We start from the raw sequence: 27,249 nt of genomic DNA, 5'->3' as shown, positions 1-27,249 counted from the left end.
TAATACTGGATAGAAAAGTTTCTAAGAGCAAAGAAAATCTGATGTGTTAAGGTAATGAGAAATATTTCTGGCTAAATTTATTTATCATTGCTGAGGGCAAGAAGGGGTAGTTTGATTCGATTTCCATTACTTTTCTCCATTACACTTTCCTGATCAATAATAAGAACAGCAATACCTGCTACAGAACCAGAGAAGAAAACTTCATTTTTGCTCTTTGTGAGCAAGAAGCAGACAAAATATCCAGTAAAAAATATAAGACAAAACCCAAATGTGTATACAGTCTTCTGCTGGGTTTCCGAGTCAAATAAAGAAAGGAAAAGGCCCTGGTCTGTCCATGTAAACCCAGCATGAAGGAAAAGAGCACACAGCTAAAACTGAGAGAAGATGAGCTTCAAGACCTCCTGTTTCCACCGGGATTTTGAATCAACATGACCACTTCAGAAAGAAATCAACTCTTTATGTGATCTGCATCAAAATTTTTCCTGTGTTTCTGTTGGTTTAATTTCCAGGCATCAGTATGCTCGCCTTGCCTGGCATCATCCAAATTAACCTATTTTTATAAAACACTGCTCAAGGTAAATCCTAAGATTATAGTACTAAGACATATAGTGACCCATACAGTCACTACTGTGGTAACCAACCTGAAAAGATTTTAAGAACATTCAAAATGGTAAACTGCAACTTCTGCAATAGTAGGGCACTAGCAGGCTTTAACTGTTTCTGAAGAATCTTGCAGATTTTAGATGCTCTGTAGAAAGATTAATAAGAAAGCATTATTTTCATAATAAGGGTACCACAAAAAACTTTTGACAAGTGGCTATGTATGGTTGCAATCTTCAATGGACCATAGAAGGATTTCTATATTAACAGTTATTACATTTGTCTGAACTATTTCAAAATCAGAATATGTAATTCCATGTTAAAAAACAAACAAACAAACCAACCCAGGTTTTCATCAATGTAGCAAGTCATCAGCTTTCTTAAGACTTTAGGAGTGCTAGAAAGTACCTTAGCAAAAGAAGCAAAATCATAAAAGCTTCAGAAATACTGAGAACCCACAGCATATACTGATTTGACGGCAAAGAGCAGACTACTCAAAATCTCTGATAATCAGCATCTGGAGAAAATAAAGCACTTTTCTAGTATTTGCTTTTGATTTTTCAATAGATTTAGCTAACACCTGGCCCTGCTGACCACTGGTTTAAGATAGTTGCATAAAATTAATCATAAAGGTCTAAATACCACATCAGAGTCGTGCATCAACTTCAGGATGCCATTTCTGAGCTAGTCTATGTCAGTAGGATCGGTAGCTCCGCCCTAGAGCTGGTTGGAGCAACCATCTTGTGGAATTCATTCAGTGAGTATTACTTAAATGCAGCGAGCCCAATCTAGCAGCATTTTTATTAAATAGATTGTCAGTAAACGTTTTCCTGAAGCAAAGTTTCCTCTGCTGCTGGATTACATTTGATTTAAGCAATCTGGCAAAAGTTATCTAGGGCTCGAGATTCCTTCAGAAACTGTATTTGTTAAACGGAACAACTTAACACTATAACCGAAGCCCCAGCAAGGGTCACCTTGTTTGCATAATTCATCAGCAAATTTAAGTTGAAGACATTTCAAACGCAGTATATTTACATTTGGATATAGAAAGAAAAACAAACAACAAAACATTAGTCCCAAGCATTCCTTAATCTTTAGCTCCATAGCCAAAATGACTGTTGCCCACCAGTAACTGTGGGTACAATGTTCAGACATGCAAGGATTTTAAAACACTAGCATCTTCAAATATTTGGTCCTACAACAACTAGAAAGGACCCACCTTGAGTATCAATACAGATGACTAAACACATCACAATAACCTGGTCCACACAGTACAATGTGGTACCAAATATGGCTGGTCTGAGCAATATAAGTTGATACAAAATACTGTTTTACTCAAAGGCACAAATCTGAAATGAAACAGTAATTAACTTAAAAGTTTTGATTGAGCTGCTTACAAAGAACCTTTCTGTCACTGTCAGCACACTGTCAAAACAAGTACACAGAAAACGCTCACCTCATTTCTGCTATTATATCCTTATGCAAATCCTTTAGTAAGAAGGTTATTTTGTTCCGGTCATGTTCTGTGGTAGACTGAAATATCATTTGCAAGACCTCTTGCATGATCTCCAGAGTTCTGTTTTGGGACTGAGTAGAAACTTCTCTATATTGTGCGCTATCAAAAAATGAATCAATGAAGTCAACTATCTGAAGCTCAGTATTGTTTGTATGCAGAGCTTCTTCTATAACAGAAAGATCAGGGATTATATGAAGGAGACTGTTTAGCAAAACTGAATTAGCAGTATGAGTATTATTCAATTTTTCTCTGCTAAGACGACCATCAGCAAACAACATCCCAGTGTAATCTTCCTTAGACTTATTTTGGAATAGTTCCAGAAAATCAATAATGTCTTTGACAAACAGCAGTAGGTCATTTGATGAATTTTCATTAGCCATAAGTAGAATTAGAGCATGCATTATTTTAGAATAATTTTTATTGTTACACTCACATAGAAAGCTGTTCAAAATATCTTGCACGTCTTCAAAATTTCTTAACATAGCATCTACAGACGATGTATTAAACTGCTGTATTAAAACATCAAGAGCCATTGAAGAGGACTGTCCAGTGGCTAACTTTAGTAATTGAAACTCTTGGTCTATCACCGCAAGTAAATGTCTAACATTAAAATTTACCAATAAATCTTCTATGCTTGTAACTATAGGAAACCAGAAGTTCTCAAAGTTATCAGATATATTACGGTTTCCATTTAAATCTGATAATATCATAAGCATTGAGTATGTCTGGTTTCCAACAGAAGACAGTGTCATTAAAGGCTGAATTGCAGAAATAAAAGAAATGACAGCTTCTGTATCTACAAGTCCAGAAACTTCACTGGTCATATTCTTAACATTTTTAAGGACAGTCTTTATAAGGGATGTTCTTGAATGTCTGTTCCAACTTAGACCACCATAAAAATCATGCAACTGTTCAAGAACACCTTTGGCCATCTCCATTTCTGCCACTGGCATACTGCCCAGTGTTTCTACGATTTGTAAAGCCACTTGTCTCTTCAGTGTGGAGGAACAATTGATTGAGTATGTATTATTCACCTGCAGTGGCACAGCATAGACGGATAACTCATTCCAAAAATCTAGCAGCTCTTTGAGAACTGAGCCATTTACATGGTGGAGCTCAGAAAACTTCAAAAGAATAGAGTTCCATTCTTTGATTTGATGAAAAAAACAAGTCAGATTGCGAGTGATATCCATCTGAAAGTCTTCCATGGTGCACGAGGAACTGTCCTCCAGAGTGATGAGTTTCAGCTCCTTAATTACTTCAATAACTGCATTGTAACTAAGAGTAGAATTGCTATGCACAAAGTCACAAGGTTTAAAAGTGGGATCACTCTGAGGTGTTGCTGTTGTGAGAGTCCAGCAGAATGATGCAGAAAAACAAACTGAGGTCTCTGCAGGTTCATCAGACATATCTGCCAATGTCTCCAGTAACATTAGAAGACTTTCTACTTGATCAGAGAACTCCTCTTCAGTAAACATTGACATTTTTGCTTCCTGAGTCAGTATGAAAGCATATACTTCAGTTAGTGCTTCCGTGATGTTTCCATGAGCTAATCTTTCTGTAAGGTTGATGACATCAAGGAGGAGATGGAGTATCTCTTCTACATCATAGAGCTCATCTTGTTTAAAGACTCGTGTTATTTGCCACACACCAGTCAGGTTCCAATGACACGAATAGTTCTCAAATGCATCCCACCAGTCTGTTAACACTCCTAACTCATAGTTCTCAATATGCAAAGGTTTGGTATTTTTAAAGAAATTATCTAGGCTCCTCTGGACTTGTTTGAATTGACTTATTAAGAACTCAACATCCATATTCCTTATATTTTGCACCAAGGCTACCATATGCTTTAGAGACTCGTTTTCATCTCTTAACGGAAAGCCAGTAAAACTAGAAGACTCGAAAATTTTAACCACCTTCCTTACTGGTTCAATATTCAGAGCTGTTGTTTCTATCAGTTTCTGGAGAAATGTTTTGTGTTCACCCTGCAAGTCTGAGTCAAGTTTACCAATCACATATTGAAAGAACTCCGTCAAGAAACTGGTATTTTTCTCATGCGAGAAAGGTTCAATCTCAATATCAAAATGAGAGGAGCTGTTTTCTTGGATTCCAAAAGTTTTATTTTTCAGAAAAGTTTGAATTTCCGCCAAAAGTTCTACTGATGAAAGCTGAACATGGCGAAAAGTATTAAGGAACATCCTCGAAGTCCTGTTAAAGCCATGGATTGACTGACTAAAATGGGTCTTATTTGATGTATACTGTGAGTGCCCCACGAAATCATTAACGGCCATTTGTATTTGCCCTCCAGAGTTATTTAAAAGTGTAAAAATAAATTCAAGCACACTAATGTCATCTTTTACAGAAAATTCAGGGAGAATAAATTTTAAAGTTTTTGCTATAATATTGAAATAAACATTTACACAAATCATATCAGAACCATTTAGGGAACATTCAGGGAGTACCAAATTAAAAATCAAATTAACAAAGTCCATCATGTTCATTAGCTGAGCGTCTGTCTCAATGTTTCCCAGAGATTTCAGCAGAAATAAAATATGTTTTGCACTTTCAAGGTGGGAAGGTGAGTTGTATTTTTCACTGAGATTAATTAATCCATGCATCCATCTGTTGCAATCCTCTGCTTCTTCCACTGTACTATAAAAGTTTCGAAAGGAATTAAGATGTGATGAAAAATTTGTTTGCAAATGGCTTATGTCTTTCAGAGTACTGTCCAAAATTAGTTTGGTAATATTCTGGAAAATGCTGATACAAACCATATATTTGCCTTGAGGTACACTTTTGAAGAAAGCAGTTGTGTCTTTTATCTCAGTGAGAATAATTCCAAGTTCCTTTTGGGACAGCTTGAGAATAGTAGAAAGGGAATTTCCAATGGAAAATACACCAGCACCCCTGTCTTCTCCCTTGGAGCCTCCTGAGATGAAAGTATCAAGACAAGAATTCAAAAACTCTCCATTAGCAACCTTCAGTACAGATTTCTGCAATTCAGTTATCATGACTCCCATCACGTCTAAAACACTTTCTAAACTGTTAATCGAGCTTGTGACATCAACTGCATTGATAAATACACTTTGAAGATTAGCAAGGAAAGCTTCAAAATCTTTCCAGTCATTTAAATCACCACCTCCTTCAAATATGATTTTTAATAGCTTCATTGCTGCTGATGTAGCTTCAAAAATAACCATAGCTGTATTATTGCACAGTTCATCGTGAGTTGCATTTAAAAGACTTCCAGAGAGATTTCCCAAATCATTTCTTAGACAGACAAAAAAGGTTGAATTCAAATTTAAGATTTTGGATGCTTCTTCAAAAATCTCTGTCCAAGTTTGAAGCCATGTAAAAGTGCAGTCCAAAGCAGAAGGCACACTTACCTTATCACCCAAGTTTGTTATATTGGCCAGAACACTGTCCAATGAAAGCAAAAGTAAGCTGTAAACCTCTGCTGAATGATCTACAGAAGTAATGTTTGAGAGAGAAAAATCAATGCACTCATTTACCAGGCATTCTGGGGAGATATTAAGAAACTGTTCCAAATAACAAAGGGCAGCTGTTTGGAGGTCTTCATCTACAAACAAAGTTTTAAGGCTGCTCAGAGTGCGATAGACAACTTGCATCTCTTTTTTTCCTTTCTGTGCAAGAGACTGGGCCTGAAACTCTGTGTAATTGTAAATGATTAGCAACTTTTCACAGAGAGACTTACTGGTGAAGTTCCAGAGAAGATCAAAAGTTTCAGACAGAAAATCAAAAACTCGATCCTCATCTTGGAAATCATGCCATACTTGAAAAGATGAAATATCTTTTGAAGTCTCATAAAGAAATGTTAACAGAGTGCTATTGCTCTCAATATTTAAGACCAGATCATCGTTCTGATACAGAGAGAAAAGCATTGGAACAAGCGAGGCCATGCTAGTACTGTTTAATTTTTGTATGTTTTCAAAGAAATCATGCAAAATTTCTCCTAATTCTTGTACTTTATATATAAAAGTTGCATTTGAGACTAATAAAGAGGAGGCATTACTCGCTCCATGAATTGTGCTGAAAGACACATTGACATGATCATCAGTCAGTGATCCAACCTCATAAAGATTCCTCAGGAAGTATTCACTTAAGTGTTTTAAGTGGTTCAAAGCAGGATTATTTAAATCTGGCCAATCAGTCAGGACATTTTTGAGCAATAGCATACTTCTATTATGGATTTTATTTTCTGTCATGGAAAACATAGTTCTAGATAAGGTCTCCAATACCTTCTTCTCTTCCACCTGAATCAAATGAGAGAGACTAGAATCAAGTTCGTAGAATAGAGTTCTCACCACATGCCAAAAAACTTCTGTCTTCTCTTTCGTCCAGAATCTCTGAAGAGGCTTGATTTTTTTTTGTAGCTCATTATAGAGTTCAGAAACTGCAAGTGAGAAATTGGTGGCAGATTCCTTTCCCTCACCAAAATTTTTCGTCCTTATAATTGTATTATTCAAGACATTTTCAATTAGAGACTGGTTTGAGGGAGCTGAGAAATAAAGCATTATAATTTCTTCTATGACTTCTACAAGATGAAGAAGATGATCCATTTCCTTTGCACCAGAAATAAAGTTTTCTTCTGTCTTCAAAAACTCTTTGAAAGATGCCAAAATCCTGAAAAATTAAGCATGAGGTTTTTTCTTGTTAGTTACCTAGCAGGCAGACAAGAATTGGTTAAATATACATTTTATAATTTTAGAAGACAGTTTTATTTACTTAAAAGAAGTTCAAATATGATTTAAATAGCAGTCACAAATTAATCACCACAAAACCTGAAACAGCCCAAATGACAATCACTTTGGTTTTCAAAAATGTGACAAAACTCACTGAGAAGCCACAGCCAGATTCAAATCAAAAGCTGATCATAGGCATCTAGGTTAAAGTGTGCATTTATCAGTAATTATAATCAAGCTTGTATGCCACAAAGAGTCAAACATCTTTAATTTTAGTACATCACATTTTCAGCTGCTGAAAAGAGCAAAGCTTTTATGCTCCACAGCTAATTATTTTATGGAAAAGAACTTATCAATAAAATCAATCAAAACCTCTAATTTTTTGTGAATTCTGAAGATTTTTTTTTTGTTTTATCATAACTATTGAAAGCTAAAACATTCCAGTTGACTAGCTGATAGCTGAACTCTGCTATTTTAATATCTAGAAAAAAAAACCAAAACATGAAATCACAGTGGAAATTCGAATGCTCCAACTGATGTTTCCATTATGTCAATACTATTTATCAAAAGAAAAAATGTTTACTAGCTCTGTAAGACTGGTCAAGGTTGAGGTGCACGGAGAAAGGAGCATTCTAATGCAAAGGTCTTAAGTTGAAAATATCTTCTTTTTAAATATGTTTTCTTTTAATAGTTAAAACGCAGAATACCACACACTATTAAAAAGCTTTGTGAGGGAATTTCTGTGTCAGTTACTCGAATGGCTTCTACAGGAGAGAAACCAAGATGTCATAAAATCATAGAATTGTCTAGGTTGGAAGAGACCCCAACCATCTACCCTACTCTACAAAGTTCTCCCCTACACCATATCCCCCAACACCACATCTAAACGTCTCTTAAACACATCCAGGGATGGTGACTCAACCACCTCCCTGGGCAGTCTATTCCAATGCCCGACCACTCCTTCTGTGAAAAATTCTTTCCTAAGGTTCAGTCTAAATCTACCCTGTTGGAGCTTGAAGCCATTCCCTCTTGTTCTGTCATTAATTACCTGTGAGAAGAGACCAGCACCAACCTCTCTACAGTGTCCTTTCAAATAGTTGTAGAGAGTGATGAGGTCTCCCCTCAGCCTCCTCCTCCTCAAACTAAACAGTCCCAGCTCCTTCAACCGCTCTTCATATGATTTGTCTGCTAGGCCCTTCACCAGCTTCGTTGCCCTCCTCTGCACTCGCTCCAGCACCTCGATACCTCTCTTGTATTGAGGTGCCCAAAACTGGACACAATACTCGAGGTGTGGCCTCACCAGTGCTGAGTACAGGGGCACAATCACCTCCCTACTTCTGCTGGCCACACTATTTCTAATACAAGCCAGGATGCTGTTGGCTTTCTTGGCCACCTGGGCACACTGCCGGCTCATATTCAGCCGCTTGTCAATCAGAACCCCCAGGTCTCTTTCTGCCAGGCAGCTTTCCAGCCACACCTCCCCAAGCCTGTAGCGCTGCATGGGGTTATTGTGGCCCAAGTGCAGGACCTGGCACTTGCCCTTGTTGAAACTCATACCACTGATGTTGGCCCAATGATCCAATCTATCTAAGTCTCTCTGTAGAGCTTCCCTATCCTCCTGGGAATCAACATTCCTGCTTAACTTGGTGTCATCTGATGATACACCCTATGTCCTGATCGAGATCATCAATAAAGACGTTAAACAGAAATGGTCCCAACACTGAGCCCTGAGGCACACCACTTGTGACCGGCCGCCAGCTGGACTTAAATCCATTGAGCACCACTCTTTGGGACCTTCCAGTCAGCCAGTGCTTGATCCAGCGGATCGTATGCTCATCCAGGCCATGCAAAGCCAGTTTTTCCATGAGAATTGTATGGGGGACAGTATCGAATGCTTTTCGAAAGTCCAGATATACAATATCAACAGCCTTCCCCTCGTCCAATATTCTGGTTATCAAACATGTCAAACATTGAAAAAAAGCACTCCCCAGATAGAATCTCTTTCTTAGACCTATTCAAGTCAAAGAAATATCTTCACATGAAAAGCAAAGAAAACCCAAACAAGTCACGTGATTACTGCTGTGTAGAGAAAATAGTGCATATTCTAGAAACGGTATTTAAGACCAAATCCAAATCCTTGCCCTAGCAAATACGTCTGCATTGATGTTTATAACAAAGTTGGGAAAGAGCACAAAAGAAAAATGGTTGAACATTCAAGATACCAATTTGCATTCTACTTCTTAACTTCCATTTTGTTTTTACGGTAGATATCAAGAATATGTAAGATTTTGAAAACCCAAACCAGCCTATTTTAATCAAGCTGCTAAAGTCCTCGTCAAGTTCTGCTTAAATGAAAAGCATGACATGACCTGTCTAACAGTGGAGGAAATATTAAAATTGTGCCATTTATAAACTTTTGATTCTTCATCTTTCATTGCACTGGTAGTGGTTATTTCCATTTGATAGGTTAAACAAGAGATTTATTTAGCACGAAGCTAAATAGCAGCATAATAAAAAATAAAGTTCGAAGTCCAGAAATGTGGATTCTTATCTATTAGCAGCTATGATCGCCAGCATAGCATAGTAAATAGTTCATAGCACTTAATAGCAGAGGCAGCACTCAACAATTAGTTCGAAGTTGTTCCATGAGGGATATATATTTTTTTTTTTTTTTTTAAACAGACTGATGATTAAATGGCTTCTGTTTCACTGTTCACCTTGACATTAGCAGGGCTATAATGCAAGTAAATTAGTGACAAGAAACATTTGTAATTACGCATTGGAACCATCAGGAATCCACCACTTTGGTTACTACTGATAACACACCAGAGATGGAGATAACTTTTTAATGTTTTTGAATGACAACCACAGAGACGTAACTTTCTTTGCAGGTTTCTATTACTTCCCAGTAATACTGAAAAACACCAGTCATTTGGTGAAAAAAAGCAGGGTAATTATGTGGGGTAAAGGATTTCAGGAAAACTGTTAAACAAAGAAATTTACATTGACTAGTTCAACCTTACCGTGCCCAGGAAATAAATGAGGAATAATCTGGTAAGTCTCGCAGAAGCGCTAAATAATGACCTAGGATGATCTCCAAACTGAGCTTTTGTCTAGAACATAGAGATGAGTCTAGGCTATCTGCAGAGAAAATAAAAATTTCAACATCAAGAGACAGATCAATAAAAGTTCTCATGAACACATATATGAACAACTTGATTGACTCTCACTGAAACAACCTGAATAAGTCCTACCAAATTTAGTAGGACTTGAATGTGTGCAGAAAGAGAAGTACATTACATACATTTTAAAAGAAGTAAATATGCAATTTTTAAAGTGTTTGATGTTAGTTCTACTGAATGATTTAAAGGAATGAAATGCAGAATCAATAAATATCAGCTCCACATAAGGCAAACCTGTATTTTCCTTACAGAATTCCTTTACAGAAAAATTAAAATGCAATTCATTACCAAAAAAAAAAGGAAAAATAGAAGACATTTTGAATTATACATGAACTGCAGAACTAGTTCAAATAAGATTAGTTTTATTATACCAGAGAGTGCTAAGTGCTGTACTCAGCACTGAAACAAATGTTAGTATTTATTTTTCCTTGGAAATTCAGTAAAAAGAAGGCAGTTCTGTGAAATTCACTATTACTGCTCAGATTACTGAAATATCTGGAACTAATAGATTACAAAACCTGTACAATCAATTCACATTTGAACAGTTCTTTTCACTAGCACAGTTAGTGAAAAGTATTAAAAACTTACTTTTCACAGTAGTGAAAAGTAATTAAAAAAGTACTGCTTATTTTTGCATACATTCTGTAGCTGCCCAATTAATGATGAGGTATTCAGCATATTTCTGATTAGTTCTACAGAGAAAAAGAGCAAAGGAAAACAAAAGTGTGTTCAGAAAAAGACATCATTAGTGGGGACGAGGTCTATCGCAAATCCCAAGAACTAGCTTAAAGAAACCCATCAGTAAAGCAAATCCTTCAGAAGCTGGAAAGATAAGTGGTCAGAGAACAGAAGAATTTGGAGCATGGTGAGAATACTTAAAAGAAACAAACAGGTGATATTGGGCAAGGTGATTTTTTAGAGCTGTTTGGATAAGCCACATTGTGCCCTGTTTCATAGCTTCACTAAAACATTAAGAAAACCAACAAATATTTAATGAGAAAGAATTCTGAAATGGAAGATCTCCCATTTCTCAGCATAAACCTCAGATATTTCAAAGTTTTCCCCAAATAAGGAAAAGCTAGTGTATTCCAAGAAAGTTAACAGCAGATGGATCAGGACATCTGGAATATCACAGGACAACTGGGATGAGGGAAACCAAACATCAAGTCCTTGCCTAATATGAAACAAACCTAGAAATACCTCTGCTGGATGACCAGCTATTCTGGTCTCCCATTTATATCCTGGACTTTAGAAGTCTTGCAACAGTGTTCTGTTAGGAAAAGTAGAGACTCCAACCAGGTTCAACCAGCTGGAACTTTCCAAGTAGAAATGTACGATCCAAAAATTTTCCAGGTGGCACTAAAACCACAGCTATTTACCAGACTCAGGCTCTGTATATTATAAGTTTTCCTTGCAAATGATTCACCAGCTGGTGAACCCTAAGGTTGATGGAAACACAAACAGAAACAGGCTCACAAATGTAAAAATCATCACCTTTTCCCTTTCCAAGGAATACCATACTCAGAAACAGACAGGGAACCATCGGAATAAAGCCTGTGCCATGCAGTAGCTATTTCCTCACCTGACAGATCTCCTGTGGCGCCTGCTTCCTCATTCAGATATTGAGCTACCTCGCATGTCCAATTGACAAAAGTTGTTAAATCCTTCCAGTATGGGTTTCCCTCAAAAGCAGACAAAATTTCTTCAAGTGTATTATTAATTCTGAAATGACACAGAAAACAAGGTTACCACGATTAAACCAGTGATTTCTTTCAAAGACAAATTACCTTGTGAACACGTGTTGTTTCTCTGTAAATCTTTATCTAAATTCTATTGCTACTTTACGCATACAGAGATTTCTTTTGACTTAGGGAAAAACTGAGACAGGCAGGTTAATAGCAGAGTCTTTTGCTAAAGAAATCAGCGGCATAGTTACTACATCACTTTAAGCACAACTAGACTACTACACAGTTTGGTGAGCAGAAAAAAAAAATAATCTAAAAAGTCTTTTAAGAAATCCCCAATAATACGATCTTGTTCAAAAAGTAGCATTTTGAAATTGAAAACTTGATTGAGAAATGCTTCCTCTTGTCCTGAAATACACCATTGCATTAAAAAAAAAAAAAAAAAAAAATTGCCTTGTGCATGGAAAAACCCAAACAATCAAACAGCAGCAAAACTTTTGACATAAAAAAACACTGAGCTCTTCTTACTCTTCAATGTTACTTAAACATAAGCTTCTATTCCCAGAGGCCTTTTAGCTCTATCAGTGTTTTTGAAAAAGGAAATGTAAAACTACTCCTCCTGGTGATATCAGTCATTTAGAAACATGAAGGGTGGGAAGGCAATCAACTATTGACCAACAGCAAAAAAGGAACAGGAAAAATGACATAAATTTTCTTAACGTCTAAGATGTTATTAATAACAACTCCAAATTTAATCCCTGCTACCAACGCAGCTTTTGGGATTTCTGAAAAATTCTTGAATGGCTAGAACTAATAGTTTTACTGCTTTAATTGTAAACTATTCTGTCCATTTTCTCATATGTATAAGTAATATAGATGCCTTCCACACGTTTAAGTTTGTGACCTAGGACATCTGTACAGCATAAATGCAACTTCACATTTAACACATTATGCTCATACTTTACATTGCCAAGCAAGAATAAAAATCCTACCCTATTTTAAACTACTTTATCGATATAGGGATTTGTCTCTTGTATACTCTAATTTGACAACACTAAAGCTTGAAATCAGCAGAATTACTGAGTCAGTGCACATTAAAATCAACTTAATAAAAAGATGAACAGATTTTCTGCCAAAATAGAAGAATGGTGACCACTTGATGTGTTCAGAAAGCAACTTGATGCTGCATACCCTTCCTAGTGCACTTTCTAACTACCCTCTCTTTAATGTTTTCCTGCATCTCCCAGGACTCTTTCAGATCCAAGTTTCCAAGCGTCCTGAGGAACACAGTACCAGAGAGGTATGTACCAGGAAGCAGGCTGAGAAGTAGCAGAAACTGCTTAGATGTGAGAAGTCAAAAAGGGAGAATAGGCTTTTAGAATCCAAGATACCTGCATACCCTCAGCCTACTTCCACCTCTACCTCCCCAAATACTCCTACTAATTAAAAAAAATCAATTTTCTATAAGAACAAACACGAAGACTGTTAACACTAGGTGGTAATGAAAAGCAAATGAAAAGCAAAAACCAGGGTTTTAACCATTTTGTCTATTCAGTTACAGTTATAATACCTTACTACAGGCTGGTACCAGTCAGGATCTCTATGTATTAAAAAGTATACAAGATACATACAGTGAGATGAGCAGCTGTTCCTGACAAGAGCTGAAATGGACATCCTCCTCAGATGGTGCTTCTGTGCTCAGCAATTGATTAATTTCACAGTAATAAGCATAATTTTTGGTTAGCTCCTCTTCTATTTCTTGCCATCCCAAACAATCATCCATTATTGAATCTGGCAGGTTCTGTTGTCCCCGAGTTACTTTCTGCAGAAGCAGGACCTTTCACAGTAAATAAAGCAACATTTGAAACCAGTAAAAGGGAAACTCACCTGACACTTTGGCCCTGCTTCTTTGATTTGTAGTATTGATGATATTGAAATCCAGCATAAAATGGATTAAATGAGCAGGCTTTCAATCATTCTTAATTTTTTCTGGAAGCCACAGCTATTTAGCGTGTCTAAAATGTCACGCCCACACCAAGAGACTCTGCAGGACCCCTTGTGCCTTGCCCCCAAGCACATTTTAATCAGTTTCAATAATCAGTTACCCATACACTTATTAATAGCAAACGCTAAGCAGTAAGCTACAACCCCTGCTAATTTATTTTGGTTTGTAGCAGTAATATAAGTAAGGCACTACAAGCTTTAAAGATGAAAAGAATTCAGAAATACTTACAGATTCCTTTAGTGACTGGACCTGGTTACTTAGCTTGAAGGTCACCTCTGAGCCATTGCCAGGGCACAGGTATATTGCTAAATTGTCAATGTCATCTGAGCCCTGTGGAAGTCTCAGGGTCTTCTCAAACATTGTAAGAACGTCATTGCATATGTAGGAAGCATTGCTCATCAACATCTAAAATTTAATGAATATGCTGTCACTTTAAAAACAAATGCAGGGTGAAGGAACAGATTTAATTCACACTCCATATTAATTCTCACAATGAAATGTCAAAAGAGAAAAAAGTACAAAGTAAAGTTGGACAAAAATGCTGCTGAATAAGAAGTAAAATACTCTACTTAGCAAGTACTTTTTACCCTCCAAAATAAGCCTCCACAGCTTTAAAACATACCTGTTTTAGCTCCACAAAGAGCTTTCTGATGTCTAGATGAATGAATCCATCTCTTTGGGCAAAGGGAATCTGTTTTTCCAGGCTACGTAAAGCTTCTGTAAGACATTTCCCACACACCCCCCCATAAAGAAAATATTTAACCTACAGAGTAATTCAGGGACAGTACAGTATGAAAGAAAACTGTGCATGACATGGTTTAAAAATACAGCAGTCACAGAGGCATAAAGGTTCCACTGTGGTTTATATGCCAACCCTGCCCAAAGCTCTCCATCATTTTGCACAGAATATGTACAGGGCTGCACTCTGCGCTTCTGAGGAGCAAAGACTGCTCCCCTCCTGCACCGCCACTGAAAACGGCTCATCAAGACGAGGCAGAAAGAAGAGACCAGTCTTACACCAGCAAGCGCGTGACCCTATCCCCTTTCAGTTATATGAGAGTAGCTCCAATGACTTCAGTGAGATTTCATGACTTTCAGGAAAGGAAAATGAAGTCCTGTGCAGGCTTCTAGCTGTGAATGCTGTAAATGCACTTGGACTCTTCCCACAGGTAACCGTTGATTTAGCCAGCAAATTCTTCTGAAATATGGAAAGGTGGCCTAATTCCTTAAGCTCCCAAGCAAAACTAATCTCGCCCTTCTCAAATAAAAGGCAACCACAGAAATGTTACCAGGTCGTATTAAGGGAGCTGCCGAATCCAGTAGCCCTACAGAGTTGAGGCTGCCCTGGGCCCAAGTGGCAGCAAGGATGGACAGGTAGGCACACAAGCCAACACCTACCCAGGAAATACACATGGCCAGCCACACGGATCAACACAGACCAACACATCCAGCACTCACATACACACAAACAGCACCAACGGTCTCATCCTGTTCACCTCCCTGGCTGCTCAGGGTAAAAGTCTGTTAGAGAGAATACATATATTTATATAAATATACACACAGTGTGGATCCCCCTAGCAGCTGAACTCAGATGCCCAGCCTGCCCAGCAGCTGCCCCTGGATCCTAGTCTCCCTCCCGCGTTGCTGGCACCTGGACATAAGAGCCCTCAAGGCTGCAACCCTGCTCCAGCTTCTGGTACAAATGTGCTTGTCCACGCATGCAGTGGGTGCCTGCAATAACTGCTCTTGGACACTCAGCACATCTGGTCCTGGTCCCTCAGCTCTCCCCAGCTGCCTCACACATAAAAGATACACAGGTCTCTCAGTCAACACCCAGATCCCCATGGTCTCTCTGGTGTTGGCCTCGACCTCCTGGTTCCTCTGATAGCTGACTTGTCCTCACTGTCAGTGAGGTGCACACTTCCCCAGCTCTCAGGCCACCTCATAGAATGGTTTAGGTTGGAAGGGACCTTGAAGATCATCGAGTTCCAACCCCCCTCCCATGGGCAGGGACACCTCCCACTAGCCCAGGTTGCTCAAAGCCTCATCCAGCCTGGCCTTGAACACCTCCAGGGATGGAGCTTCCACAACTTCTTTGGACAACCTTTTCCCGAGCCTTACCACCCTCAGAGTGAAAAATTTCTTCCTAATGTCTAATCTTAATCTACCCTCTTCGAGTTTAAAGGCATTACCCCTCATTCTATCACTACACGCCCTTGTAAAAAATCCTTCCACAGCTTTCCTGTAGACACCCTTTAGGTACTGGAAGGCCGCAATAAAGTTTCCCCAGAGCCTTCTCTTCTCCAGGCTGAACAACCCTGACTCTCTCAGCCTGTGCTCACAGGAGAGGTGCTCCAGCCCTCTGATCATCTTTGTGGCCTCATCCACCCTTCAGCTATCCCATCCTGATATTCACTAGCGATCACACACTGACATGCCCACCCTCACTCACTCTAGTTTCTGGCACCATGGACACACAGGTCCCACCGTATTTGTTGGCACTTGATTTCGCTTATTCCAGTCCTTCCAGTTGTTGCTACGTGCCCCTGTGTTTCCCACAGTCTGACCTCTGTTGCTGCATGCAGAGCCCCATACACGTACTTGCACACAGAATAGAGAGTCCTCACCCAGGGAAATAGTTAGATATGGAGTTTAGTGAGAAGGCAGGACAGCCTGCAGTGGTCAGGTGCAGGGCATGGCCAGGCAAGCATATTGGCCAAACAGCCTATTTATATGTGAGCAGCCCCTTTCATCACCTTATTTCTATTTTCCCATACTTGTTCCTCCCCAAACCACCTAGATCACTTCCTCTCCCCACCTCTGGCTCCTCTTCCAAACCTCCCATACTATCTTGTACAATCCCAAAATGCTCTTTCCCTGCTTCCAGTAATGAGTGCCATATACCTAGGCAGTAATTCCCTCAGTCTGCAAGGTGACCAGCCTTGGAGGATCCAGGACCGGGTACAATTTGGGTTCTCCCATTTCCAACTGTTCCTCTATACTCCTTTCTATGGATGGAGATGAGCATTTTACCACATAGGCTGACAAGGCAGATGTCCAGCTGCAGTAAATCAGTATAATTGCACTGTCATGAAGGAAGGTATACTGATATACAGTATACAGGCAAAATTGTGTGGCATGCTTCAAATCAACCCATCCTAAAAAGGTGACTACAGAAACTATCCTGAAGTTTCAGATGTGTCTTGCAGGTTTGGGTGCACAAATAATCAGGATTCAGTAATACAACTAGCAGTACTGATTTCATGTGGCCATGTGCTATTAAACAAAAAACACAAGACAAAAATGATGCCTTTTGGTCCAATGACCTTATCAACCCGGAAGATAAACAATCAGCAAACTTAATATTAAATGTCCTGGAAATTATCATTGGATAATTATGTTGAAAGAGTACCTGTTTTCTCATGAGATCTGCTCCCTGCTATGTACTCAGTCCTTGTTCATTTTTAGAGGCTAAAACAGATTTTACAGTATAGTTCAGTTAGCTGATACAGCTAAAGGGTATGTTGGATTGTGTAATTTTTATTTTGTGTGCCAACAAGAGAACTGCTTGCCAAATTCCCAGAGTAATCAGCTATAAAACCATTAAAGGCAAGAAGCATACATGTCACACAATGTAACCCAAGGAAAGTGGGGTTTGCTGTTATCACTGATGCTGCGATGTGACCTGCACAACTTGTACTCCTAAGTAATGATGCACAGCACTAAAATACCCAAAACTTGTGTCACAGTCTGCTAATTTCCAACAGTGATCTTCAAACAAGAGGCTTTTATTTGTAATCTGAAGACTACTGAGCTAGAAATCAAGGACTAAATTGCACAATTTCAGTGGCATCTTGGACAACATTTGTACTTTTAATATATCATTTATTCTGTACTGTAAAGCCATATGCAAATATTAATTTAAGACTATTAATGTCCCCAAAAGGACTAAGGTGTTTTTCACATACCTAATTACAACTGAGTAATACAAATGTTCTTCCTATACATACCCACATTATAGTATTGCAGGTCTCCACTAAAAGTTTTCACAGAAAGGTATCTTGTCCCTTTTTTTTTTTCCTTTTTTTTTTTTTTTAATCCAGATCTGTGTGGACTTTATAATATGATTAGATTGCTGACCAACTCCTGGGTATCATGGTGCTGAGCATGACACAATTTGAGTCCTAGCACACCATTTAATACTATAAATGTATTCCAAATCTGAAAGTGACAATTGCTGAACAGACATATTTTCAAGAACTTCAAGGGAGTTTGACTAAATAAGATGAACTAACTCCTGAAAACAGATCCAGTTCCCCAACTTCTTGTAAAATATACCTCCACTTGCACTGAGTTCTTCAACACTGTCCCTTGTTTTCTGGGGATGGCATCCTCCGTTTCCTTCACCATCAGCTTAGCTTTGTGTCCAAAAGTGTTGCCTCAGAGAAAGAAGCACCCTACCTCTGTGCTTCACAGCCCTAAATCAAATCCTTACTTAAAGAAATCAGAAAATCCATTTCTCCAGCTCAACATTTTGCTTCCCTTGTAATAACCAGCCAGAAAAGTCAGGCTGCATCTAAATCTAAACCCAAGACTTCTTGTTCACACATGACTGATGGCATCAGAAACTTCTCAGGCATTGATAATTCTAATTTTTATTAAGCAGGTTCTTTTTCTTGAGTTAGACCTCTAAACAACAGCCACAGTATCATGCAACATCATATAAAATGCCTGAGGAAATGGCTTATTCCCAATATGAGAAGTGAAAACAGGTGTTACATTGTGTTCTACCACCATTAAGGGAAACAAAATTTTTGGAATTCAAAAGCTGCTGTAAATACCTAAGTGTGACATGTATTACAGAACTCAAATGTCTTCCTAGAGGTAGAATGCTATCCATTTCCCATGTTATTCTGTGGAAGCCATTTGAGTGCTAGAAATGAGCAACCACCATGCAGCTTTACCTTCAGTGAAATATAAATACTGTGCTATTACGTTCCTTATAGCTCCATCTACCAGAAGGAATCTCTTTGTAACGTGCCACTGCGGTACAACCTGAAGTACAGACTGCATTCTCTCCAGATGCAGGATTCTGCAATCAAAAAAGATAGAGCACAGAAACATTGTGTACTATAAACAAAACGTAATGTTGCTGAAAAATTATGGGATTTTTTTGCTGCACAGTCACTAAATCATCTACTTTGTAGTTTCTTACAACAGCAGCAGCATAACAGTTTCCTTTTATAAAAGAACCAAATTCCAAAATGCACTACTAAATTATTGAACAATTTGACTGCAGTCTCTCTCTTAACAGTAAATAATGGATTTTACAAAAGACTTGGCACACTAAGGAAACAGCAGCAAAAACAAAACAGAAGAACCCCTCCGACTCTCAGCATTCACTAATGAGTCTCCCAGGTGAGAAGTACAACTTGTTTTCACGGACAAGTCTGCTTCTTTTCAGACTAATTTACCTGAAGGCCAAAAGCATTAATGTTCAGGAAGATTTACACATAAAATCATCTCCTTTCCTCCCCTTTGCAGAAGAGGACAAAAAAAAAAAAAAAAGGAGAAGTTTCCCACAAAAGACTTCATTTTCTATGAAGCCATTTAGTGTATTTAAAAACATGCTTCTGAACACTCAAAGGTGGGAAAAGGAGGTAGTGGCTGCTATTCCATCAGAGACTGTTAGGTTAAGCACAGGAGTTATACACCTGTTTACAGTCCCACATCAGTTCATTTACTTAGGAAACAGTTTGTTCTTTTTTTTTTTTTTGTGTCCCTGTTCAAACAGATTTGTTTGGAAATGGAAAGAGGCCTGTGTCGAGTTTACAAGTTAATTAAGACAGCAACAAATCCAGAAACACAGACATTGACTGATCACTTACCACTTAGGGGTGTGCTGCATTAGAGCACTTTGTATCTTTCAGATTTATCCTCAGATGCTGATTTGTATAGCACAGATCATACCTCCTCCAATGAAAGACAGGTTTTGATATGAACAAGTCGAGTTACGACAAGCAATGCCAGATTGAGGCCAATATTATAACTCTCAAACAATGTAAGTCATCCAATGTGCAGTTAGAAAGAGGGAAGTATCAGTTCCTGTGTTCTGCCATAGACCTTTCATGAGGCTCTGCCAACTCTGACAAACATTAACTCCCTGTATCTACAACTTTTAAGTCCTGTGTAGAACGCTCCAGATCATTTATAACAAGTGCTTTGACTTTTTTTAAATAGATAGGGCAACAGAGTTCCTAAACCTCTTTATTTTGCATAAATCACCCAGAACAATTGTCTTGATTTTATTTTAAAATATGTGCTGTGAATCAGAATACCTGAAATTAAAGCACAGTCAATCTTTACAAGCTTGCAGTTGCACTTGTCTTAAAATGGGAATTGAAGTCATTCCCAAAGTTGCAACAAAATACATTTCTGCTAGGTTAGTGACCAACTGCTAAAAGAATAACTCTACTGCACAGAAAGATTTGGCCTGCTTCAACAAAACAAATCATTCTGCGTAAGTACAGAATTTATAGTCATATGTTTGTATAAACTGCTTATTTTTGCATTAACTGATAAGCCAAACGGGGAACTTGAAAGTTCAAAAATGTTAAAAGAAATCTTAGCCTCAGAGTGCCCTGGATAAAATTGGAAACTACATATATATAAAAACATAGCATTACATCCTCATTCATTCTCCATAGTAGTCTTCTGTTCCAAGATCTCCTGCACAAACTAACATGACTGACGGCTACAACAAAAATCCAAAACATTTCAGATGCACTGGACTTGCTGTACATGAGTAGATTGATCCTATAGCATACATCCATGAGAAGCACTACACAGTAACAATTTGTGGGAATTAGACTTTGTGTGCAGAACATGATAAAGAATTCAGGTCTTAGTTCAAAATGCTTAATTATACACAGCTGCTGATTCCTACGAGTCCTGCTCTTGTGCTCAGATCCTTCGCTGAACCTGCAAGTAGGTATACTCTGAATCACAGATCTCTTTTCTGAAAATTTATTTTTCAGAATGCGTATGCATCACCACAATGATTTAACTGTATATGAGGTTTTGAATTACAGAATAAAAAATAAAAACACAAAACAAAAATCAGAAATCGATTAAATGTAAGACAAATATTCAAGCTGATCTGAAGTTCTTAAGACAAGTTGCAGAAAAATAACTTACAGATCATGAGATGCAGTATATCCTTCTGAAAAGTAGGCATCTGATTTCTCATTCCATTGCTGGATCAGAGTATTTATGTCTGAAAAAATTTTCCTGGCTTCCCTGTCATCTAGAAACTGAGACATCAAATCAGCTATGATTCTTTCAAGTTCCAAAAGGAGTTTCTGAGAGAGGCTGCTGCTGAGCCATTGCTCAAATACCTAGCAGATTGAATGCAAAACAGAACACACCTTGTTAGGGAATCAAAGCTTTCTTATTTAGACAAGACCCAGAATTTGCATGTCTTTAAAAATATACAATTAACAACGATGGTAAAATTTCTCCTTAACAATGTGTCTAGACTCTGAAATGACTGGCCTCAAAGGCTTATTTTCAACGCGGCTTGTACTGACCTCCAAGTTGGCAATATAACATGCTACATCATACAGGGAGCTAATATCCTATGCTGTGCTGTCCTTGCCCGAAGACCCAGGAATGGTAAAAAGATGGCCTGAGACTGAAACCAACGAAAAGCAAACCTTCACGGTCAGTTACTCAGGCTTGCTTTCCCTTACAGGACTTCTGCCTGCACTACCAGCACGATGGAAGGCAGCAGCCTCAACATTTTTGGGGTTCCATTACACAAAGAGATGGAGAAGGAGCCTGCACACTCCCGTTGTGCAGCCCAGAATAAGGCATGCCAAACCTCCTGACTGCTATCCTTTCCTCCACCATTACGTTTTTTTAATGCCCAGTGGCCAGCTGCTTACAGTACTTCAAGTTGCCATCACAAGGATGTCATCTCCTATGAAGAATTTTAAAATCATGGCTGAAATTATTACTGGATTTTCCTACGGCTACAATAGGACTTAGTGCATTAGTTTTGGCAAACACATTAAATTATTACTTCCAGTCATCATACATCAGTGAAACCTTTACCAAGAGAGAAATCAAAGGTTACATTTTTGAGGAAATACAGAATAAAGCTCTACATGCTTTCTTTAGATGATACTGCAAACATTTCCAGAGCAGCTTCATACATAGATGATTTGTTTTTAATGGAAAAAAAAAAAAAAATCAAACCATATTCCAGTGGAAAAACAAACACCAGCATTAAGGCAGCTAGGTAAGTGTTTTCCTTATGAGACATCTGAATGGTTTATCCTCTTCCCTATGCAACTACATGTATGTCATCGTAGATACTGCATGCCAAGTTGTTCTGCAGAGCAGAATTTTAAGATGCTATACTGGAGATTTATTCTGATCCCTTTCAACATGCTTCAGCCACTGTTGCCAGAGATAGTGGAGAAGAAGTAAAAATAAATGAATGATATGATATATCAGTGGAGGCCTGTAGTCTGCTTTCAGTTTGGCCCAAAATTCAGGCTCAGGTAGTACAGTAAATAAGTCTTCCTTCTGTCAGGCCTCTGCAGTGCAGTATATTTCACTATATTCCCTATTAGATTTCAAATCTGTATTTAAGTTAATGAGAAAATCTGATTAAGGGGACACATGGTGATAGATTATACTTCCACTGTAATGATTCTTTATAAGGGTTACTTTGTCTTATTAGCCAGACAAAAAAATGTTCATGACAATAACATTTAATAGCTAACTCAGATCACTTCACTGAGTTACTGTTGACAGCCTACATGCAAAAAATTAGGAATTTGATCTATTAACTTATTAAAGTGTACCTGTGCATAGAGTCTGAGCTTGCTGACGGCATGAACAAGATACAGTTTGGCCTCAGGCCATGCAGAAATACAGCCATCTTCATTATTCTCTTTGTTTGGTTCATCTTCTGGCACACCGGACAGAGCAGAGCACACAAACTGCTCCAGTGTCTCTCTTGTGGGAACCTGGCAGGGACATAAGAAATTGATGAGCATCTCAAGAGAGCTGCTGAGTGTTATCTCCTCTATCAACTTACTTATCTGGTGACAAAAGAATATCACATAGTATCCTTCGGTGAGAACAAAGCCCATTTAATCCAGCCTCATATTCTGGGGAACATACTTCAAAGTACTCCACGTGCAGACTGCTATATAAAATACCAGTGGCTCCATTAGGGTTCTCATATGCCAGGCAGAATGATGATCCTTGTATATGCAGGGAAATTTCACCTTGTAGCTACGCCAGTGCTGCTACTTCTACAGCCGTTTGCATGCTGACGCTGAACTAACTTGACGATGATACAGTACACCTACACCAGAATTTTGCACAAGAATAATTGCACCAAAGCAACTTCACAAGTATAACAATTATTGATGTAAGTAGCATTCAGTACAATGGTACACCGCAAACAATGAGTACATGCAGCAGACTAGTTTTAAATTGAAGCTGGCAGGTTTCAGCAGTGTGGCCAAGAGGCCAGAATTTTTTCCTCATAGCCTGACTTCTAAATTGTGTCAAAATATTTATTATTCCCAATCATGTAAATTTTATTAAAGCATACAAAAGTAATTTAGTACATTTTAATTCTCCCTATGAATGTCTTTCTGAGATACTTCACATCCTAACTCCTTTCAACTGTCGCTAGAAAATTTATCAAAAGTTTTGCAGATGTGTTGAGGCCAAACAAGCTGGGGCGTTCCATACAGAATTGACGTGCTCAGAACAGATACTGTCCAGGCTTCAGACTTTTTGAGGGTCTTCAATGCCCTAACACAAACACACAATATCAAGATATTAGTTTAATCTATAAATAGCTAGCAAGTGAATCACCTGGGATTACACAGCCAGCCATAGCTAACAGGCTGCAACCAAATTCAGTTCAGTTGATCCAACTGGCCATCGCTGATATTTCATTAAAAGGCCACTCAAAAGTCAAGTTTCTTTATAATTTACCCCTTGTGCAAGACAGCTGTTTTTGTAATGAGCTCTTCTGAAGTACAGCTCTAGACTGTACCTGGCAAAGAGCAAACAGATTTCAGAAAAATACCAGCACACTCTATTCAAAAACTGGGGACTTTAGTAGGAATTCAAAAGATGTTTCAAGTTTTCTGCAGTTCAAACCAGACCAACAGATCACTGGTTTAGAAAAAAGGTTAGAAAGCCCTCTCTGCGAAAAGAGGTTTTCTTCAAAATTTGACACATTGCTGGGGTATTTGAACAGCCCCACTGAGACAACTCATGAATCAAGTATATTCATGTCAAGACTGCACAACTGGGAAGACAAGACAGGACACTTAATGTGCTTAATTTACTCACAGAAGAGAGGTATTCTTTGTCCAGCAATCCAGGTGAAAAATGCTACCTGCCAAATTAATCCAGGCAGCTTCATATCTAGGATCTAGTTTAAAAGCTTAGTGGAGCAACCCCAGAATTCTCTACAGGACTGGATAATAAACTCAGGACTTTAACATACCCAGTGGTGACTTCAAAGAAGCATAAATTCACTAATGTACACAACTAGACCTCTCAGCATCTTTATGTGCACAAATTCCAGCTAAAGGTAAATACATTTGTTTTGATGGGAATTAAGCCAGGATATTTAGCCATCTTGTAGCTGCTTCACAAATCTATAGCTTCAGTAAGGCATGAAAATCCCTTCAGGGAACAAATAAAAATAAAGATGAAAGGGAGGGACACTGAAATTTTCAAGTGATTTACCTTTGATAATTGTGTTGTGTAACTTAGCAGCTTCTCAACATGAAGATCATCAAAACCAAACCTGGATTCAAGTTCTGCTCTCACAGCATGTGGATTCCACAAAACATCCCCAAGAGAAATATTATACTGAAAACCTGAAAGCAAAGAAAACCTTCTGTTTACATCATTCCTGATTTTTGTTCATGTTGTTTCCTGACGATTCATACTTGATGAGATCCAAGTTCCATGTTTCCAGCTTTTTGCACAATGAAAGAAGTGTGCACCTGAACACCAGTTTCACTAGGATGAAATCCATGATTGCATTAGTATTATGGTAAAGTCAGTTAATCTGATGGTATTCTGACAGATGATAAAATAATGGTGAGATGTCAGCAGACCCAGCAGAGTGCCATTCTGAACTGTGTGTAATTCTGCAAATAGTCATGCAAATGTGAGTGTATGGGCTGGATATGAATAATGGCTGAGAGGGAGAGCACCAGGAGAATACCAGAAGACCCAGGGAATTCAAGCTCACCCTCTGTGCAAGGGCTCCAGTATATCACCTTTGTACTAGTTCGGTCTTGGTTTTGACAGCTGAAGTGGGATTCAGACCACATATAATTCTTAGCCTGACCTTCTCTGCAGAGCAGACAGCTGCACCTAGAATCTAATTGTGTGCCACCAGTTTGCCAACGAAACTTGTTCCTGACCTTTTCTTGAGGAGTTGTCTTGGGGCCAGCCTACCTTCTTCAGTTAGGCTCATCTCCCATACTCAAGCAGCAGATGGGGAAACAGCCCTTCAGCTGAGACCAGAATTTATGATAACAGAAGAATGAAAAAGTAGAACAGCCACAATGCTTAACGGGCATGTCCAGAACAAGAGGCTACCCTTCTGTCAAATGGAAGAAATTATCCTTTGCCACGATTCAGTCTCTCTCCAACATTCACCACCGAAAGGTCTTTCTAAACATGATATATTAGACCAACGTGCTTTGTTTATCAAATAGTTGCCAGAACATGATGAAATTTAGTTATTAGCATTTAAAAAAAAAAAAAACAGATCAATAAAGAAATGGGTTAGTACTACAGCAATATAGTTCAATTCTTAGACCTTTCACATTAGGAATTGAGCAGCTCAGTTACTGCTATCGCATATTCCCAGCATGCTTACAAGGTACTTTAAAAAAAAAAAATCTGAAGCAAATTCCTTACCTTCTAACCTTCTATCCTGTACTGATGCAGCAGTTAAATTCAGTGCTGTTTTCACCATTTCATAGAAACTTTTGCCCAATGGCATCATAGCTAAATCCTTCAATGATGCTAACATACTGAAAGTGAAAAATAAAACAAAAATCAAACTCTCTATACACCCAGAAAAACTGAAAGGACTTGGTGGAAAAAGATAAACTTCAAGCAATTAATACTAAAATACTTTCTTTATTGTTGAAAAAATGATCTTTTGTCAAATTAAACTTTTCATGAAAAAAAGCACAAGTCGGGATTTTACAGTTAGAGTTCACTCAATTTTCTTTAAAGAAATGTCTCCTATGAGGACTAATGTCCTCTGGAAAAAAAAAAAAAGAATGAGAGAAAAAGAGTTAAAAGTAAGAGCAAAAGTGAGGGCAAAACCACCACAAGAGTTCTCCCTGTTACCCCCACAACAAGACAGGACAGATCCACAATACATAAATTTCACTTCCACCCAAACTGCAGAGAAAAAAAAGAACCTTTAAAGCAACAGTACACTTATTCTCACAACAAATTAAACAAAGCACATCAGAGAACGCATTGATAAAAATATATATTTGATTTCTTGTAAGTCCCAGTCACTTTTAGCTGTCAGAGAAACTTCTTTGTTAATGTAGCTGTAATTTACTACTTAAACTTTATGTCCAATTTACCAGTTATTTCCTATAGAGTATTCCTTTGCTATTACGAAAATAAGAATTCAGTTTTGTTAGAGTGGATCAGCGGTTTCCAACATATGTGAGAGGAGGGGAAAAAAAACCCAACCCACAAACCAACATTATTTAACTTTGCCAAGTAGGTGTGAACAGTTTCTGATAAGCACCTCTGAAAGATGCAGCAAAAATGGTACAGCCCAGGAAGTGGGAGAAGTTGTAAATTTGGGAACCTTTCTGCTGACTAAATTCAGCCTGAGCCAAGACCTCTAGAAATGTGTGTTAGTAATACAAAGCTAGTCAAGAAGCAAGCATTGGTTTTTGTGGTTTGCTTTCCAAACTGCATTAATTACGGCAAATTTCATCATTGAAGGGCACCAAAGTCTTAAAAAAAAAATACAAAATCCAAATGTAAACATCTGAGTATTCTCTTATTAATCATTTGTGAGTTGACCCTAGCTGGCAGCCAAGCACCTACACAGCTGCTTATTCACTTTCTCCCACAGTACAGGAAAAAAATAAAAGATGAGAAGACTCATGAATCAAAATAAAGAAAGTTTAATAGGTTGTGCTGGTTTTGGCTGGGACAGAGTTAATTTTCTTCAGAGTAGCTAATATGTGGCTATGTTTTGAATTTGTGCTGGGAACAGAGTTCATAATACAGTGATGTTTGAGTTATTGCTGAGTGGTGCTCACACAGAGTCAAGGCCTTTTCTGCTTCTCACACCACCCCACCAGTGAGTAGGCTGGGGGTGCACAAGAAGTTGGGACGGGACACAGCTGGGACAGCTGACCCCAACCGACCAAAGGGATATTCTATACCATATGGAATATCATATTCAGCAATAAAAATCTGGGGGAAGAATAAGGAAGGGGCAGATGTCAAG

General features: G+C 38.3%; 1 protein-coding gene across 1 annotated transcript in view; it reads right to left on the bottom strand.

The window, feature by feature from the left end:
• Positions 1-27,249, bottom strand: part of ABCA13 (ATP binding cassette subfamily A member 13) — a gene marked incomplete at both ends in the record, with an annotated part of 191,390 nt that overhangs the window by 146,243 nt on the left and 17,898 nt on the right. Inside the window, 12 exons of the mRNA XM_082499202.1 lie at positions 642-748; positions 2,057-6,760; positions 9,843-9,960; positions 11,584-11,723; positions 13,318-13,523; positions 13,920-14,096; positions 15,150-15,212; positions 18,687-18,783; positions 20,889-21,088; positions 22,565-22,729; positions 24,483-24,616; positions 25,674-25,789. Of these exons, the coding sequence (XP_082355328.1) occupies positions 642-748; positions 2,057-6,760; positions 9,843-9,960; positions 11,584-11,723; positions 13,318-13,523; positions 13,920-14,096; positions 15,150-15,212; positions 18,687-18,783; positions 20,889-21,088; positions 22,565-22,729; positions 24,483-24,616; positions 25,674-25,789 (6,227 nt within the window). The remainder of the gene's footprint in view (positions 1-641; positions 749-2,056; positions 6,761-9,842; positions 9,961-11,583; positions 11,724-13,317; positions 13,524-13,919; positions 14,097-15,149; positions 15,213-18,686; positions 18,784-20,888; positions 21,089-22,564; positions 22,730-24,482; positions 24,617-25,673; positions 25,790-27,249) is intronic.

Source organism: Vanellus vanellus (genome assembly GCF_965231255.1).
Source record: "Vanellus vanellus genome assembly, chromosome: 2".
NCBI lineage: Eukaryota > Metazoa > Chordata > Aves > Charadriiformes > Charadriidae > Vanellus > Vanellus vanellus.
Note: the sequence above shows the minus strand (reverse complement) of the source record. Positions and strands in the feature narration are given on the sequence as shown.